At 42.8% G+C, this 17,742-nt stretch overlaps 1 protein-coding gene and 2 non-coding genes across 3 annotated transcripts; 2 read left to right on the forward strand and 1 right to left on the reverse strand.

Annotated features, from left to right (window-relative positions):
- The first annotated feature begins 497 nt into the window (after nucleotides 1–497).
- LOC131727565 (zinc finger protein 23-like) lies at nucleotides 498–3,282 on the forward strand. The gene is made up of 2 exons (XM_059018933.1): nucleotides 498–776; nucleotides 1,827–3,282. The coding sequence occupies exons 1-2, from the start codon at nucleotides 566–568 to the stop codon at nucleotides 2,492–2,494; spliced, it is 879 nt and encodes a 292-aa protein (XP_058874916.1). The 5' UTR covers nucleotides 498–565; the 3' UTR covers nucleotides 2,495–3,282.
- A 9,732-nt stretch (nucleotides 3,283–13,014) lies between these two features.
- LOC131727576 (small nucleolar RNA U3) lies at nucleotides 13,015–13,229 on the reverse strand. The gene has a single exon (XR_009322205.1). It is a non-coding gene; the product is annotated as a small nucleolar RNA U3 (small nucleolar RNA).
- A 2,141-nt stretch (nucleotides 13,230–15,370) lies between these two features.
- On the forward strand, nucleotides 15,371–15,452 carry trnas-aga (transfer RNA serine (anticodon AGA)). Its single transcript has one exon. It is a non-coding gene; the product is annotated as a tRNA-Ser (tRNA).
- Nucleotides 15,453–17,742: the final 2,290 nt, after the last annotated feature.

Raw genomic sequence — 17,742 nt, forward strand, 5'->3', positions numbered from 1 at the left:
CAAAAAGACATTCCTCAGACACTTTGCTAAGACTGCAAGTCTCCAGGCTTGGTTTCTAAGCATGTTTGCAGTAGAGAAATGGATGTTTGCATTAGAACAATGCAAAGGCAGAACGGCGGTCATGATGGTGATTGACAGGGAGGTAGAAGTGGATGCAATGCTCCAGTGTGAGGCTACAGGAGGTGAGAAAGACCAGCAGCACTGAGTCTTGTACAGGACGTAGAATAAAAAGATGTGCATATGAAAATGCCTTTTCCTTCACTTTGTTCATAGGAACACAAACACAGCGTTAACCGATAATTGCAATTTAGAATAACAGGAATGGTATCAATGCCATCATGTACCTAAAACACCAAACAATTATACCGGCTCACCCCTATACGAAATAACTGAGGAACAGTAACTTTAAATCCCTGATCAAAGCAACTAACAAACCTAGCTGGTAAGTAAGAGATCTAATTGTATACAGTTTTGTTTCCCACAGATCCCAAAGAGATCCACGCTATCCCTGAATCTGAAGCACAGGAAGGGCCAAAGATAGAAGCAGGAGTGCTGTGCAAGTCTAATGCAGGTTACAGAGCTGGCATGTGTTAAAGATGAAGAGGTCCCTCAACAGGAATGTGTTCCTATTAAAGAGGAATTCATAGAGCAGGAATGTGTCCCCATCGCAGAGGAACTTCCTCATGAAAATCATGTCTGTACACTTGAGGAGAACAAGAAGCTGGGATCCAACCTGTGTGATGACTCTCCATCTCAATGTGAACTGGGATTTAGAGGTAATCCTACAAAACAAGCAGCATTGAGCTGCCTATTCATCCTGCAGAAACTGGTACTGAACACCAGCAGTGTGCTTGAGATTCATATTTTAACCAAGGGGAGCTGCCCAACCACTATGTCAACAAGGACATCACTGTGCTTGCTTCTGAGGCACCTGCTAGATGTGCAGCCGCTGCCATGCCTCTTTAGAATGCTGTGAGATCAGCGGTGTCCAATCACGCTCCTGGAGGCCATTCCACTCCACATTGAACAGGTTCAGTTATATAAAGTGATACTCCTGTGTCTGGATGGACACCCCTGTGTTAGATCTTTGCCTTTCCTCATTCCTGGTAGGCTGTTTGCAGTTCTGCTCCCACAGCTTTACAGAGCTGCAGGGATCACATGTCCCATCACTGGGTGATGCCAAATCCAGTCGGGTTGCTCAGCGTCACCAGAAGAAACATTTCAGTAGAGAATTTCTGTGGAGAATGTATGCAGCAGGATCACCAACATGAGTCTTATTTTATTTCTTACACTTTATGCAAATACAATATCATTTTTAAACGCTCATCTCACTGCAACTATCCCGAGGACTGTAATGTTTGCTCGCAATGCCACATTTCACTTTTGTGTGTCTCACAGTAAGCATTGCTGTGTTATTATTGTCACAGTACAGTAAGAATGTGTGTGGAGGTGTTCTGTACAGCAGACCAGCTCAACAGATAATTTCTATATTAATTATTAATTATCAAAAAACAAATTAAATATTAGATACATTGCAGTACTATCAAAATGCAGGTACTAAATAGGATTTTTCATGATGCTCTGTTGGCTCGATTTAAAATATTCCATTTTAAACATTAAAAAAAGCATGTTTTTCATTTTCCACTTGGCTGACATGTTGACATCATTTTTGCTGTGACTGAAACTTGCGGGACACTAACTGGTGAATGAATCCACCTCATCTCAAGCAACCAATCACTGAGCTGCTCATTCACTTGTGTTCAGAACAGTGCATGTGGAAGAATGCTGTACAGTAACCTTTGTCTCTCTTCTCTTTCTTTCTTTAGCTTCTAAAGTAGTTGAAGGAGAACACGACTCCACTCTATCACCCCAGTGCAAAAACTCTTCTAGAGGCAAACCACAGTGCAAGAAGCACAGAGAAACAACACCCCAAGAAGAATATGTGAAGACATTGAGAACTCACTCAGTTACAATCCCTTCCTTACAAGACAGACACCCACTTACTGTGGAGAGTACAGAGACGCCACATTCTGTATGTTTTAACAATTCTGAAACCCAGGGCAACTTGAAGACCTTGCCTCATTCTATTAAAGGTGGGAAGAGTTCCTGTCAATTAGACACTCCTGAAACTCACAAGGGAAATCCCACAGGAGGGACTCCGTGTTCCTGGGCTGATTGTGGGAAGAGTTTCAATCATATATCACTGCTTAAAAGACACCAGCGCGTTCACACAGGAGAGAAACCTTCCCACATACAGACCAGTGATAAGAGTTTTACACAGTTAGGAAATCTTCATTCACACCAGCACATTCACATAGGAGAGAAACCTTATCACTGTACTGAGTGTGGGAAGATATTCAGTGACTTAGGATCCCTTAAAAGGCACCAGCGCATTCACACAGGAGAGAAACGTTATCACTGTGCTGTTTGTGGGAAGAGATTCAGTCAGTTAGGAAACCGCACAAGACACTATAACATTCACACATATGTGTAATCCTATCCCTGCACTTAGTGTGAAGAAGTTAAGTCAGTTGCAGGCTCTTACAGGACTTGAGAACATTCTCAGAAATGCAGACACTTGGGGACACCTAAACAACAGGAGTGCATTCTACTAAATACAGAAATATTAACTGAAAACAAAAGAATAAACTTGCTTGATAAATAGGGTCACCCCTAATCACAATCTGTTCAGATCAAAAACTCACCAAAATCTGTGTTCATCATGTTGTTGAGCATTCTGATTGTGTTACATCACATTAGTAATATATTAAATAGATTGTTATCATGAGTGCAAGTTTCTCTTTTTCCTCCTGCATTGCTCAGCCTCTTGCAGTGTGTTGTGTGGAATCTTCCCTGATACCATGGTGAATCTGCGGTACCTCAAGACGCAGCACAGTATACCACAGTTATCATGCGGGCAGCTTGAAGTGTAAAATCAATACTGTTTCCAGCAGGGTGCGCCAGAGACCTTTTAGCACTTTAATGGGCTGCATACCATTGCTTCTTAACAAGGTGATTTCTGCTCCTGATGTGTTGAATACTCCCCTCTCTCTCTGGGGGACTCTATTAAACAAACAGGCACAAGGTATTTAGAAATCACAGCTTTATTACATCAGCTTAGATTCTCTCGTGTACCAGTTCTCTGTGCATGGAAACAACATTTTCATGAGCCATCTGTGAAAACAGCACAAGAACTTTACACATGGCTAATTTATATAGCAACCCCCACCTTTCCCCTTCATTTACATGACGTCTGATGAAAGCCAGGTTTTCTCAAGTAAAATAAACTGAGCGAATGGGAACCCGTAAAAGCATTTTGCACAAGACATATTTATTAAGCAATTCCAGTGGTTTGCAGAAGTATTCACCCCCCTGCAAAGTTTTCACATTTTGTTGGCACCTGAGCGTACTCCACGACGCTTTCAAATTAGACTTTACATGTAGAATCTACACAAACTACTCCACATTGATAAAGTTAAAGGTCACAAAATTAGTGAAATAGTTTTAGCTTGTATGTACTCAAAGTGGTTTAACTTGTAGATAATTACATTCAGGCATATAAAGACTTTCAAGCTGCAACTCACATAGTGAACCAACAAAGCAACCATGAAGACCAAGGAGCTTTCGAAACAAGTCAGGGATAAAGTGGTAGAGAGGCACAGAGAAGGGTACAAGAACATTTCAAAGGCTCTAATTATCCCTCTCAGCACAGTGAAGGCCATCATTAAGAAGTGGAAGATGCATCATACCACCCAGACACTACCGAGATCAGGTCGCCCTCCCAAACTGAGCAGCTGAACAAGCAGGAAACTGGTTCGGGATGTCACTGAAGCCACCAATGACCTTGAGAGATCTGCAAAGTTCTGTGTCTAAGGTGGGAGTCAGCATTCACACATCAGCAATAAGCCAGTCCCTATACAAAGCTGGCCTGTATGGATGGGTGGGAAGCAAGAAGCCATTACTCAAAAAGCAATTGAACTACTGGTGACACATTTGCTTTTTATATTTCCATATTTCAGCACATGCATCAGTGATATGATATCCATCAAAGTTCCTTTGAAATGCACAATCAGGTGTTCAGTGGGAGCAGTGGTCAGGCTTCATTTGAAGTGCTGCTTGTTTAGTCTAGTAACTGTTAGCAACGAGCTCATTAAAACTATCAAACATTGTTCATTGTGTTCTTAATGGTTGGTTAATTAAAAAGTAACCTATTTATGTACTAATAATGTCATATTATTGGAATTGGGAGAGGTTTGTTGAAAGGAACTATTGAAGCTAGTAATGTAGTAATGTTTAGCAGTGAGATCAGGTTTAGTTTTATTACCGTATACTCACTAGGAATTGACACATGCGCTTATACTTGAGTATGTGCTGTTTTCTGTGCAGGTGCAGTTACTCCTTTGGTTTCATATAGAAGCTTATGCACCTGCATTTGAGTGTAATGCAAGGTGTGGAGGCTCACATGTTCATATATTGCATTACAAGTTAAACACCATATTTATTCTTTCTCTTTGAATTCCAAATGTTGTAAGACGGATAAGGGCGTCTGCTAAGAAATAAATAAATAATAATCTTTTTAGCTTGTAATAATATAATAATAATATCTTTATTTTTATATAGCACCTTTCATAGTGGACCACCATCTCACAGTGCTTTACAGAGGTAGGCTGTGAACTGTGCATTATATGCAGAGTCACTTACAATAGGGCATTGATTTAATAATATAAGAAAAGTTATGAACAAAATCAGGGAATTTAATGCATCAATACTTTTCTAGTAGCTGACTGATCCCTGGCTTTCATCTAGTTGGCTTTTAAAGACATCCTAATGACTCTGCAGCAGCACCATTCTAGTGACCCATTTCAAACACTCCCAACTCTGTGAGAAGTGTCTTCTCTAATCCTTCTTTGTTCCAGGCTAAATAGATTCAGTTCCCTTGTCTGTTGATTGTTTGTTAACTCCACTGCAAGGGATGTTGCCCAGTCGGAGGAGCACGTCAACCCGAGCCCTTTTTGACTCTGGGTGTAATAATAAATGTGTCAATTAGCAGACGCTGTTATCCAAAGCAACTACACAGACTAGGGAATGAACTATACACCAACAATTTCTGCTGCAGAGTCACTTCCAATAGGACCTCGGTTTTACATCTCATCCGAAGGACGGAGCACAAGGAGGTTAAGTAACTTACTGTGAGAAGATGTGTCTCCTAACCTCTGTCCTAAGTCTGTCTCCACTCAGTTTATAACTGTGTACTCTAGTCCTGGTCTCTCTGCTGTGCTTAAAAGAGTGACTACAGTTAACTCCAACTTTTTAAAAGCTGTTTAGTCTCCTCTAGTCTTTTTTTTGTTCCAGACTGAATTGATTTAGTTCCCTCAACTGTTCTCTCAGCATATTTAGGGTTGGTTGAGTGTACAAGGAAAACAACTGACTCTGGAGAGGAGTTACCAATCAATGCCAGCACACTGGAGATCCAGAATTCAGAACACAGAACCAGGGAGGACATTCGGCCCATCAGTGCAGCAGCTGATTGATCACAAACCTGTTAAGTCGGGTCTTAAAGGATCCCAGCCCTAACAACATGACTTGGTAACCCATTCCATCCCCTCACCACACTCTGTGAGAAGGTGTCTCCTACCCTCCGTCCTATAGCTATCCACACTTAATTTCCAACAGTGCCCTCTGACCCTGGTGTCAGTGCTATGCTTGAGGTATTAGTTTGGGTAAACTTTGTCAACACCTTTCAAGTTTTTAAAGACTTCAGTCAAGTCCGCCTAATTGCTCTGTATTCAAGCTAAACAAATTCATTACCCTCTTCACAGCTCGTTCCTTTAAGCCCCGGGATTAGTCTTCATCTTTATGATTGCATCCCTGTTGCTGGTAGAAATGAGTCTATCACAACACCAAGGTCTTTCTCTCACACCCACTGTGTATTTCAATCCTACTTTTTTCCTTCTAAAAAGAGACTTGGTAATACATTTGTGAAATGTTTCACTGATCCTGCACTGTGTTAAGAGAACAATGGAGATCACTGACACTGTGTCAATAGATTTGGATCATAGGGTATAGAGGAAATAGTTTTCAAGTGAAGTATGGAAATTTGGAAGAGGAGGACATCACACAGTATCACAGTGTAGAGAAAGAAAGGGTCCTTGATGAGGGTTTAGTGGTGAAGGAGTGCATTTGCCTGGGAGAGGGTATAAAACAGAGCAGGGTGGAGGGACCAGAGCAGCTGAAGAGTGGAAAAGCAGCATCAGCACCTAGTCAAGATGAAACCCTGGACTACAAGAACCATTCTCCTCTCCGTCCTGACAGCATGTCTTCTGTCAGGGGCTGGTAAGACTGCCTTTCTCCTGAGTAACATGGGGAGGGAGGGAGGGATTGCATTGATTGCCTTCAACCTAAAATAAATGGGGGAAGAGATGGCATTGACTGACTTTCATCAGAATAACAGAAGGGTAGGGAGATAGCAGACAGTATTCCATGAGATAACATAGTGGAGAAGGCAGGCTTTTCCTCAATGCTGCATCATTGAATAATCAACTTACCATAAGAATATCCTTCTTTGTTCTTAATTTGTACATTGCCATTTAAAAGAATGATTCCACCCCCTCCATTTCCTCTGTGTGCAGATGCAAGGAGCCTCCTTGAGCTGGGAGATGATGATTACCAGGCCAGCAAGAGAGAACTGGGTAAGATCCATTCTTCCAGAACTCAGTCCTATATTCTCAACACAGAGGTTTGTCTACTTGTCTTGGGGATTGATTTGATGAGCCTGTACTCCACTAGAATAAGAAACAGCATTTAGAGAACTTGAAAACTCCCATGTGTTGCATCAACCACCTCCCACCATGGGGACCCCTTATTAAGAGGCTGCTTCAGACCAGAAGGATTCCCTGGTACTGTAAAATGCAGCTGTGGCTTATCCACGTGAATAGCCAAATCAACTCGTCGTTTCTTATCATTTATAAGAACTTATTAGAAATGAAACAGTCATCAACAGTAAATATTTAAATATATTGGGGGGGGGGGACAAATCAAGGTTTGCATTTGAAATTTCCCTTCGAGTCGATCTTGCCTCCTGCTCATCTCTTCAATAAACCATTGCAGGGTGTGTATAAAATACACTGAGATTTTAAAATGTTCATTCAGTTTGATTTACCTTTTTCACAAAATATACACATCCTTGAAACATATAGACCTGCTCTTTCATTTATTGTGCTAATATTCAAACCACTTTTTATACAGCAGATTTAATATAATAATTTATTTAAGAGATATTAAAAATGCAAACTGTTTACTGCAAGTTGATTTATTACAATTCCTTGCCTTATATAATATGTGGCACTTTAAAGTGGTTTATTTATATAATATTAATTCAACTGTTCTACACTGTTGCAGTTATTAACAAAAGTACAGAATTGTATGACCATAATTACATGTTTTCAGTACAGATACAAAAATCTTAATAAAATTTTAAAAAATCCCAGTTTTCCTAATCGGTCCGTTTGCATTCTCCATTCCATGCTGTCATTCCTTTCATAGCACTGGATACAACACAGGACTGCTCTCATTAAAAATGTAACCACAGCCTGTGTTTACAGATCTCAGCAACACTTTGGAAGATTCAGAGGAGCAGGAAGGAGCACTGGAGAACAAGAGAGCGCTGGGTAAGGAATGAAAGAAAGAAAGAAAGAAAGAAAGAAAGAAAGAAAGAAAGAAAGAAAGAAAGAAAGAAAGAGAGAGAAAGAAAGAGAAAGAAAGAAAGAAAGAGAAAGAAAGAAACAAACAAACAAAGAAAGAGAGAAAGAAAGAAAGAAAGAGAGAAAGAAACAAACAAAGAAAGAGAGAAAGAAAGAGAGAAAGAGAAAAAAAGAAAGAGAGAAAGAAAGAGAGAAAGAAACAAAGAAAGAAAGAGAGAAAGAAAGAAAGAAAGAAAGAAAGAGCAAAAGAGAGAGAAAGAAAGAAAGAAAGAAAGAAAGAAAGAAAGAAAGAAAGAAAGAAAGAAAGAAAGAAAGGCTTTTAAGATCCTTTATTTAACATTCCAAAAAAATCCATTAAAACTCAATAAAGGTAAAACATAACAAAATTAAGATTTAGCAATATTAAAAAAAAATTTCCTAATCGGTCCGTTTGCATTCTCCATTCCATGCTGTCATTCCTTTCATAGCACTGGATACAACACAGGACTGCTCTCATTAAAAATGTAACCACAGCCTGTGTTTACAGATCTCAGCAACACTTTGGAAGATTCAGAGGAGCAGGAAGGAGCACTGGAGAACAAGAGAGCGCTGGGTAAGGAATGAAAGAAAGAAAGAAAGAAAGAAAGAAAGAAAGAAAGAAAGAGAGAGAGAGAGAAAGAAAGAAAGAAAGAAAGAGAGAAAGAAACAAACAAAGAAAGAAAGAGAGAAAGAAAGAGAGAAAGAAACAAACAAAGAAAGAGAGAAAGAAAGAGAGAAAGAGAGAAAAAAAAGAAAGAGAGAAAGAAAGAGAGAAAGAAACAAACAAAGAAAGAGAGAAAGAAAGAAAGAGAGAAAGAGAGAAAAAAGAAAGAGAGAAAGAAAGAGAGAAAGAAACAAACAAAGAAAGAAAGAGAGAAAGAAAGAAAGAAAGAAAGAAAGAAAGAAAGAAAGAAAGAAAGAGCAAAAGAGAGAGAGAGAGAGAAAGAAAGAAAGAAAGAAAGAAAGAAAGAAAGAAAGAAAGAAAGGCTTTTAAGATCCTTTATTTAACATTCAAAAAAAATCCATTAAAACTCAATAAAGGTAAAACATAACAAAATTAAGATTTAGCAATATTAAAAAATCCTAAAATACATCATGTTCTCCTTAAAAATAGATTTTACCAATATAAAAGGATCATAAAAAATCAATTAAAAAAACACAGTGTTTTCTTTCTGTTAAAAACAGATTAAAGCCAAAATTAATAAAAACACTGTAAAACAATAAAAAATAAAATTAAAACTAGAACAAAAACTGGAGCTCCCCCTCCTCACTCACAGCACACAAGGCGTCTCCCACACACCACCTCTCCTGGAAGTCCTCCGGGTTATTATTTAGTTTAAAAAATTCAAAATCCACTCTTATCCGGCTGACCACCATAACCCTGAACTGCAACACAACATCAGTCAGCCCGGCGCCAGAGATACTGTTCTTTCTGGATTTTAAAATGGCCAATTTTGCCTGACCCATTATAAAATTAATTAAAACACACCTGTTTCTCTTTTTAAAACTGTAGGGAACCCCAAAGATAAAAAGCTCTTTTGTGAACTCCTCGCCTAGGCCCTGCAGGAGCTCCTGTAGGAGATGGAAGAGTGGTCCTAGCCTGACACACTCACTATACATGTGAAACACTGTTTCCTCTGCAGAGCAGAAACAGCACTCTGAGCTAATGCTAGCATCAACTCTGTGGAGAAACCTGCCGGTGGACACAATACAGTGCAGGATCCTCCACTGCAGGTCCCCCGCTCTCTTGGTGAGGGGCAGTTTATACAGTACCCTCCATACTGGCCTGCACCCCTCCTTTACCTCCAGACATGCCCTCCATCTTGAATCCACCAACCCCCTCAACTGGTGGGAATGTGATGCCTTCACACAAATTTGGTAGATCTTCTTACTCTCTGCTGTATGAAGAGTTAGATCTTTAACTGTGTCTAGGTTTAATAACATTCCCTCGTTTCCTACACCCTCCTCTCCTTCACCTACTGCTGGACACACTAGCAGCCCTGGAAAGATGAAGTCTTGTCTCTGCCCAGTGCCGCTGGACATCTCCTCTCTCACAGCCTCCCTGAGCTCGGGGGAAAGACAACTTCTCAGTTCACTGACCATTTTCTCTGCCAGTCTCTCAGAGTGCCAGCCCAGCCGCCCAGCCAGCTGTGTAGCAGTCAGCCAGCAGGAGAGCTCAAAGTTGATAAGATGTCTCAGCCTGGTCACTCCTACCCTCACAAAGCTGGCACAGAGCGTCATTGACTGAAAGAAACGTACAGGGAAGAGCGGATTGAAAAATAGGGGCTCCTCCAACAGGATCCTGCCTGTCAGGGACCCCTCATCTCTCGCCACCCTCACTGCCCTCCAGGCATCTAAAACACTCAAGTAAAAAGAAGAGAGACCTACTTTAGCTAGTCTGGCACTCTCAATTAAAAACAGGTGTTTGTCTATCCACAGCCCCCCTACTCTGCTGAGGAAAAAACAAGCTAGCCTCTTCCAATGAGCCTCCTCCCCAGCGTACAGGAGCCTCTGAACCGCCTGCAGTCTGAAGGCTGCCACCCTGCTGGCAATGCAGACCAACCCCTGCCCCCCTTCATCAGTGGGGAGATACAGGACCGCTGGCCTCAGCCAATTTCTCCCGCTCCAGAAAAACTCCAGCAGTATTCTTTGGATCTCCTGCACCATGCCCCGGGGAGGGTCCAGACACACCAGCCTGTGCCACAGCATGGAGGCCACCAGATTATTAATCACCAGGACCCTTCCCCTAAAGGACAGCTGGGCCAGCAGTCCCCTCCATCTCTGCAGCCGCCCCCTCACCCTATCCACTAGGCCCTCCCAATTTTTCTGCATATATATCTCCACTCCAAAAAACACCCCCAGCACTTTTATACCTGTCCTGTCCCATCTCAGTGCCTCAGGCAGGACAGGGGGGGTGCAATCATGCCAACTGCCTGACAGGAAGGTGTCACACTTTGCCCAGTTAACTCTTGCTGTAGAGGCTCCTTGGAATGTGTGCAGGCTCTGCTGTAGTGCCTTGATGTCTCCGTCACTGCACACAAAAACGTTCACATCGTCTGCATAAGCGGACACCTTCACTGCGACAGAGGAGGGTGAGGAGGGCACTGCCCAGCCAACCAGCCGGCCCCTCAGCAGGTGCAGCAGGGGCTCTATGGCCAGTGAATAAAGCATTCCAGACAGGGAGCAGCCCTGCCTAATACCCCTGCACACTGGGAAGGGCTGACTCAGCCCATTGTTAATCTTTAAAATGCTAAAAACATTCCAATATAAAAGCTGGATATAAGAAATAAAAACAGGGCCAAACCCGAAGGCTTCCAGGGTTTTAAAAAGGTATGTGTGGTCGACCCTGTCAAACGCTTTCTCCTGATCTAAAGAAACCAGCCCAACATTCAAATCACATGTCTTAGCCATTGATAAAAAGTCTCGAATTAAAAACAAATTATCAAAAATGGAACGTCCCGGTATGCAGTAAGTTTGGTCCGTGTGTATTACAGCTCCTATACACATTTTTAGTCTATTTGCCAGACATTTTGAAATAATTTTAAAATCAGAACATAAAAGCGAAACAGGTCTCCAGTTTTTGAGTAAACACAGGTCTCCTTTCTTCGGCAGTAGTGTGATTACTGCCCTCCTGCAGCTGAGGGGCAGTTCTTTATCTCGGAGGCTCTCTCCCAGCACCTGCAAAAAGTCCTCACCAATCACAGTCCAGAAATTTTTAAAAAATTCAGTGGGCAGTCCATCAATGCCAGGAGCTTTTCCATTTGAAAGCTGTGTAACAGCAGTGGTCAGCTCCTGATATGTTAGTGGCTTGTCTAATTGGTTCTGTTCTTCCTCGCTCAGGGTGGGCAAATCCTGGAGCAGCAGGTCTGTATCCTTCTGCTCACAAGGCTCTTTGCTGTATAGTTCAGAATAGAATTTTACTGCCTCCCTGCTGATCTCCTCCCGGCTGTACAGCTCCCTGCCGCAAGGCGTCCGGACGCAGTGCATCTTCCGGCTGTCTGCTCTCCTCCTCTCCAAGCCAAAAAAGAAACTGGAGGGGGTGTCCATGTCTTTAAGCTCCATGAAGCGAGAGCGCACCAGCATGTGTTTCTGCTCCCTCAGCGTTTGCAGGGTCTGCTCCTGGTGGTCTGTGTCCAGGCTGCTCTCTAACTGGAGAATTTTCAACTCCAGCTCTCTCACTGCAGCGTTCAGTGACCCGGTTGAATTGAGTGTGTACTGCTGGCAAAAGATTTTAATCTGCGTTTTGCCAATGTCCCACCACTGCCTAATATTTTTATAATTCGTTTTTTCTTTTTTCCAAATGTTCCAAAAATCATTAAATTGTTTTACAAAAAGTGTGTCCTGTAATAGCTTTAAATTAAAATACCAGTAGGAGGTGCTGTGAGAGTCAGTGGTGAGTATTACTGTAACTAACAGGCAGTGGTGGTCAGAGAGGCTACTGGGGATGATATTGGCTTTAATGAATTTATTCAAATGTGTGTGTGATGTGTAGAAGCGGTCTAACCTGGCTCTATATATTTGTTGTGCGCGACAATGAGACCAGGTGTACTGTCTTGCATTGGGGTGCAGACACCTCCAGACATCAACCAGGCCACTGAACTGAAAAACTGCAGCTAATTCACTTGAGGATTGGGGATTGGGTTCCTCATTATTTCTATCCATTGTAAAATCAATAGTGCAGTTAAAATCTCCTCCCACCACCACCACATCATCATCAATATTTAAAAGAGCTTGCTTTAATTTATTAAAAATTAAAATGCGTTCCCTTCCTTTATTTGGTGCATAAATATTAATAAAAACAAATACAGTCCCACCCAACCTTGCTCTCACTTTTAATAACCTCCCCTTTTCAATTTCTTCAATATCTAAAATTGCCACACAGGCATTACATAAATGTTACAGATATGTTTCGTAGACACAAAAGTTGTAACATAATTGAGTACATTTGTAAACAATCCGCCAGTAACAGACATTATCTCACATTATCTCTAGTTTCAAACGCATTATCACTGGCGGCACAATTACGACATGGAAAAAATCCAGTATATTTCTCCAGTACACCCAGATCTCTCGAACATTAAAATGAGTCAGCCCTTAAAAAAAACACTGTCCGTGTTCATTTCTGTGTATATGACATTGTCTATACACAATACCTGTCATGTAAGCCTATTGGTATCAAACCGATCACAATTAATGTGATCCGTGTTTTCAGTCAGATTGATAGTTTTAATCAATCATCGAAAAAGCAGCAGTGCTTTGCAACTGTAGTTCGTCTTGCGTACCTTTTGGTAAGATACCCACTCAGAACGTGTCCGCTTCCTCCAGCCCACTAAGGAACATGGAGCGGTCATCAACAACAGGGAGCAGTTGGCCAAAAAACAACACTCACTGTCCTCTTCACGCTCAAAAACGAACACTCTCACTCTTCCTCGTGGATAGCGAGTCCAAACACTTTATAAACGCATTTCGCTGGCAAATCGCTATAGAAATGATCCCTGAAAGTATTGTTTTATGGGCAAGTGGCCGACCGTCTCCCTCCAACTCTGAGTGGCACCGGTAGCTGTGCCGCTGACAAATAAACAGGAGCTTTCATATAATGCAATTGCTGTTGCCCAGTGAGGTGTTACAACAACATTTCAAACTCATTCCAGACTGCAGGCGGTTAAAAGCTTAATTGGGTTCAAGTTTCTCGTATGATTTAAAAAGTAGGAGCCAGTTGCGTCATTTGCATTGTCTGCCTTCCTCCTTTGCACTGTGAAGTCTATCAAATTTGTGCTTAAAATCTGAATACGATTCCCATTTGAATCGTATATATTTGGTTTCCATTTTAGCTCTATGCATACACACTGTTCTGTTGAGCTCCCAGGGTGTTATCTAATAAAACTCCATAATCGGTTAGCACGTTCGGCTGTTAATCGAAATTTTGGTGTTTCAAGCCCACGCAGAGATGATGCTTTTTGCATTTCTTTATCGCATTAGAAAATGGCACTATAATACGTTTTTATTTCCTCCAATTACACTGAAGAAAAAATGTGCTGTTTTTTTAATTCAAAAAATGAATTAAGAAAAAATAACCCTAGTCGTGCTGTTTGCAAAAACCCGGCATCGAAGCAGGGACAGTTACAGTCTAACTCTGAGCTATTTCAGCTTGACGCGATTTTTCTATCGAGACAGCATTCTTTTCGTCAATCGCCTTTTTGTCAAGCCAGTAAACCTGCATGTAATGAGAAACGTTCAACAGTTCGGAAACACCACAATAGAATCCAATGCCTTTGCAAATGTGTTTCCAAACTGTTAGTTTTTCTCCCAAATGCGGTTTCTCAAAACATGGTTTTGCCTACTTTTTGGTATTATTATTACTTTTTCTAGAGTAAGACCAAAGGCAAACATCCAGGAAATAGTTAAACACTGCTACAGCGCTTGAACTGTCTCAACAAACGTTTAGCTCTAAAACGTGTACATTAAAAATCTATTAACATCTTTAACACAATCATCTGTTTTCCAATAGCGGTTAATCCACATGGTGATCAATAAAGTGAATGCTGCCTTTGTTCACATATTGGCAAGATGTTTTCACGATTCCCGCATATTCTGAACAAGCACACTAGAATATGGTAATGAAATGACAGGAAAATAACTGCTTTATTGGCTCTGGTCTTGTAGCGTCACCTTGATTACTGTCCGTAAGAAAGTGGCATTAATCAAAAACCTAATTATGTAAGGTTCCCAATGCGCAAATACGCAGCATATTTAAACTTCTTCACGATCTTAAATCTTCCCACATGAATGTCAAATACGTACTGACAAGTACGGCCCTTTCCCAATGTAACACTCTGCTGTGTTTGAACACCAACGATGGCTTGGATATGATGTATTAAACCACGATACTATTGTTCCCACTTTCTTTAGTATTACCAACTGTGTTTATCGTGTCAGCCCTTGTGGCCTAATGGATAAGGCACTGGCCTTCTATGCCAGGGATTGTGGGTGCGAGTCAAATCTGGGGTGTGATTTTGTTATACTAGGCTGCGTGGTCCAGTGGTTAAAGATAAAGGGCTTGTAACCAGGAGGTCCCCCGATACATATCCCACCTCAGCCACTGACTCATTGTGTGACGCTGAGCAAGTCACTTAACTTTCTTGTGCTCCGTTTTTAGGTGAGATGTAACTGTAAGTGACACTGCAGCTGATGCATAGTTCACACACCCTAGTCTCTGTAAGTCGCCATGTATAATAAAAACGAACATAATTATGGTATGTTTTATTAGCATGAAATATTTTGTAGATCTTGTTATCTGCTAAGTCCGCTCACGCTAGCCAGAACGTGCTCGAGTGCTCTGGCAACAGCCATGAAGCAAGTCAATTTTTCAGTTGAAATAAATAACTACTTTGTTTTTGTGGATGGGGGTGTTTTTTGAAAAGATCAGTTAAATAGCTACGTATTTTGAAATAAAGATGTATTCATTATTATGAACGTTAACAAAAATAATATTGTATTTACATTTCCCACGTGTGCTTGCCTTGTACAAATCTGACAGTTTCAACAAAGGCATTTGACCTCGGTTCATTAGTTAGCCTATACTGCCATCTACAGCATTACTGCGGGTTTCGTTTACTTCTTTTGGATATTTTCACAAATAATCGTGTGAGCATGTAGTCATGGCCGAGTGGTTAAGGCGATGGACTAGAAATCCATTGGGGTTTCCCCGCGCAGGTTCGAATCCTGCCGACTACGTAAGCTTTGTTTTTAATTGATTGTATGTGTTCATTGTTAATACATGTTTAAAGCTCAGGAAGTCTGAAATATTACTGGTTGTACTTCATATCGCTTCGGTTCATTTTGTTAAAGATTGTTCATTCCCAGGGTGTTATCCAATAAAACGATAGGTTGCGGATGCAACCCCGGTTCCCTGAAAGAGAAAATAACCATCAAGGTATGGGACATTGCCGTCAGGCAGTAGGGATTGGCTGAGCTTTATGTCAAAGCTGCCGATTGGCCTCCGCGCAAGCTGCCGTGTAAGCCCGCCCCCCTGGGAGCTTACTATACGCAGCGCGCGGAGAGTCACTTCCTCTTTTGCCCTTCAGGCCGTGAAGGCCTCCAGAGCGACCTCGCGGCTTGATGGTTATTTTCTCTTTCAGGGAACCGGGGTTGCATCCGCAACCTATCGTTCCCTTTCAAGTCAAAAATAACCATCAAGGTATGGGAACAGTGTACCCAAGCCGTCGCGAGGGAGGATTCTCGGCAGTAGGACAGCCTTACGTCATAACGCAACTGCGTAGGCAGTACATCTACACATATGCGGAGCTGCGCCTCAGCGTCTATGCTCGCAATGACACCTGTCCCAAGGTGGAATAGTCACACCATATTGTCAACCACTCTAGACGTCCGCAACCTGAGGCGTCATAGAGTGCAACACAGATGCTCCAAATGACGGAGCAGAGGATTCCAGTACATTTAACCGGTAGAACCTCGTAAATGTATGCGGTGTAACCCAACTGGCTGCAGCGCAAATGTCAGACATCGGTACCCCTCTAAAGAGGGCCCAGGATGTTGCCATACCCCTAGTGGAATGTGCCTTCAACTGCCCTGGTGGCGGAAGGCCCATAGTATCATATGCTAACTGAATAGCATCCACTATCCAATGAGAAAGGCGTTGCTTAGACAGCGGCTGACCCAAAGTTTTAGAACCATGGCATATGAACAGCTGTTCTGTTTGCCTCACAGTCTTCGTGCGATCAATATAACACCTCAATGCCTGCACAGGGCAGAGCATGTGTAACCGCTCTTCCTCTGGGGAAGAAAAAGGAGGAGGATGGAACGCCATCAACTCGACTGGTTGGTTCATGTAAAACGGGGATATGACCTTGGGTAAAAAGGCCGGATTTGGACGCATGGAGACCTTAGAACCGTCTCCTGCGAAACGAGTACATGATGGATGCACCGAGAGTGCATGTAACTCGCCCACACGTTTTGCTGATACCACTGACAGCAAAAACGCAGTCTTAATAGACACGAACTTCATATCCACACTGTGGAGAGGCTCGAACGGTGCCTTGGTAAGGGCTTCTAGCACCACATCAAGGCTCCAAGACGGTAAACTGGTCGACCTTGGAGGCCGCAAGCGTCTTGCGCCCTTTAGGAACTGAGATGCCAGGAAATGGCAACCAGGTGATAACCCGTCAATGCGTACATGGCAAGCCGAAATAGCGGCCAAATACACTTTAAGTGTAGAGGGAGACTTACCCTCATCTAACAGCTTCTGCAGAAACTGTAATATCACTGCCATAGGGCAGGAGACAGGGTCATGGCCCTCAGCCAGACACCAACTCTGAAACAATTGCCATTTATACGCATATTGCGACCGAGTAGAGGGCGCTCTCACACTCTGAATGGTGGATATAACCGCCGTCGAAAGCCCTAAGGCTGACAGGCGCTCCCGCTCAGGGGCCAAGCCCATAGCTGCATGAGCTTGGGTTTCAGGTGCCATAGCCCTCCTTGGGCTTGGGACAACAGGTCCGCTCGCAGAGGGAGCTCCCTCGGGCGACCGTGCAACAACTGCACTAGACTCGGGAACCATATCCTCCGAGGCCACCGAGGAGCGATCAGGATCACTGTCGCTTGCTCTACCCTGACCTTCTGCGGGGAGCATCGGAATCGGTGGAAATGCATATAGGAGCCCTGGCGGCCATTCGTGAGCCAGTGCATCGACTCCTAGGGGGCTGTCGAGGTCCTTCACCGAGAACCATAGGGGGCAGTGCGTGGTCTCTCGCGAAGCGAAGAGATCGACTTGCGCTGTGCCGAACCAGTCCCAAATGCGCTCTACCACCCGAGGGTGAAGACGCCATTCGCCTGCAAGAGGACCTCCTCTGGACAGGAGATCCGCTGCGTAATTGACTCTGCCCGGTAGGTGAACCGCCCGCAGAGAGGCTAAACGCGGTTGAGCCCAAAGCAACAGCCGTGTTACCAACCGGTGAAGACCGGGGGACCGCAAGCCGCCCTGGCGGTTGATATACGCCACTACCGT

Source organism: Acipenser ruthenus, unplaced genomic scaffold, assembly GCF_902713425.1.
Source record: "Acipenser ruthenus unplaced genomic scaffold, fAciRut3.2 maternal haplotype, whole genome shotgun sequence".
NCBI lineage: Eukaryota > Metazoa > Chordata > Actinopteri > Acipenseriformes > Acipenseridae > Acipenser > Acipenser ruthenus.

Coding starts and splice junctions, on each gene's coding strand:
- LOC131727565 (XM_059018933.1), top strand. CDS start 566: ATGCAGGTTACAGAGCTGGCATGTGTTAAAGATGAAGAGGTCCCTCAA. Junction 777..1,826: donor ATGTGAACTGGGATTTAGAG/GTAATCCTACAA, acceptor TTCTTTCTTTAG/CTTCTAAAGTAGTTGAAGGA.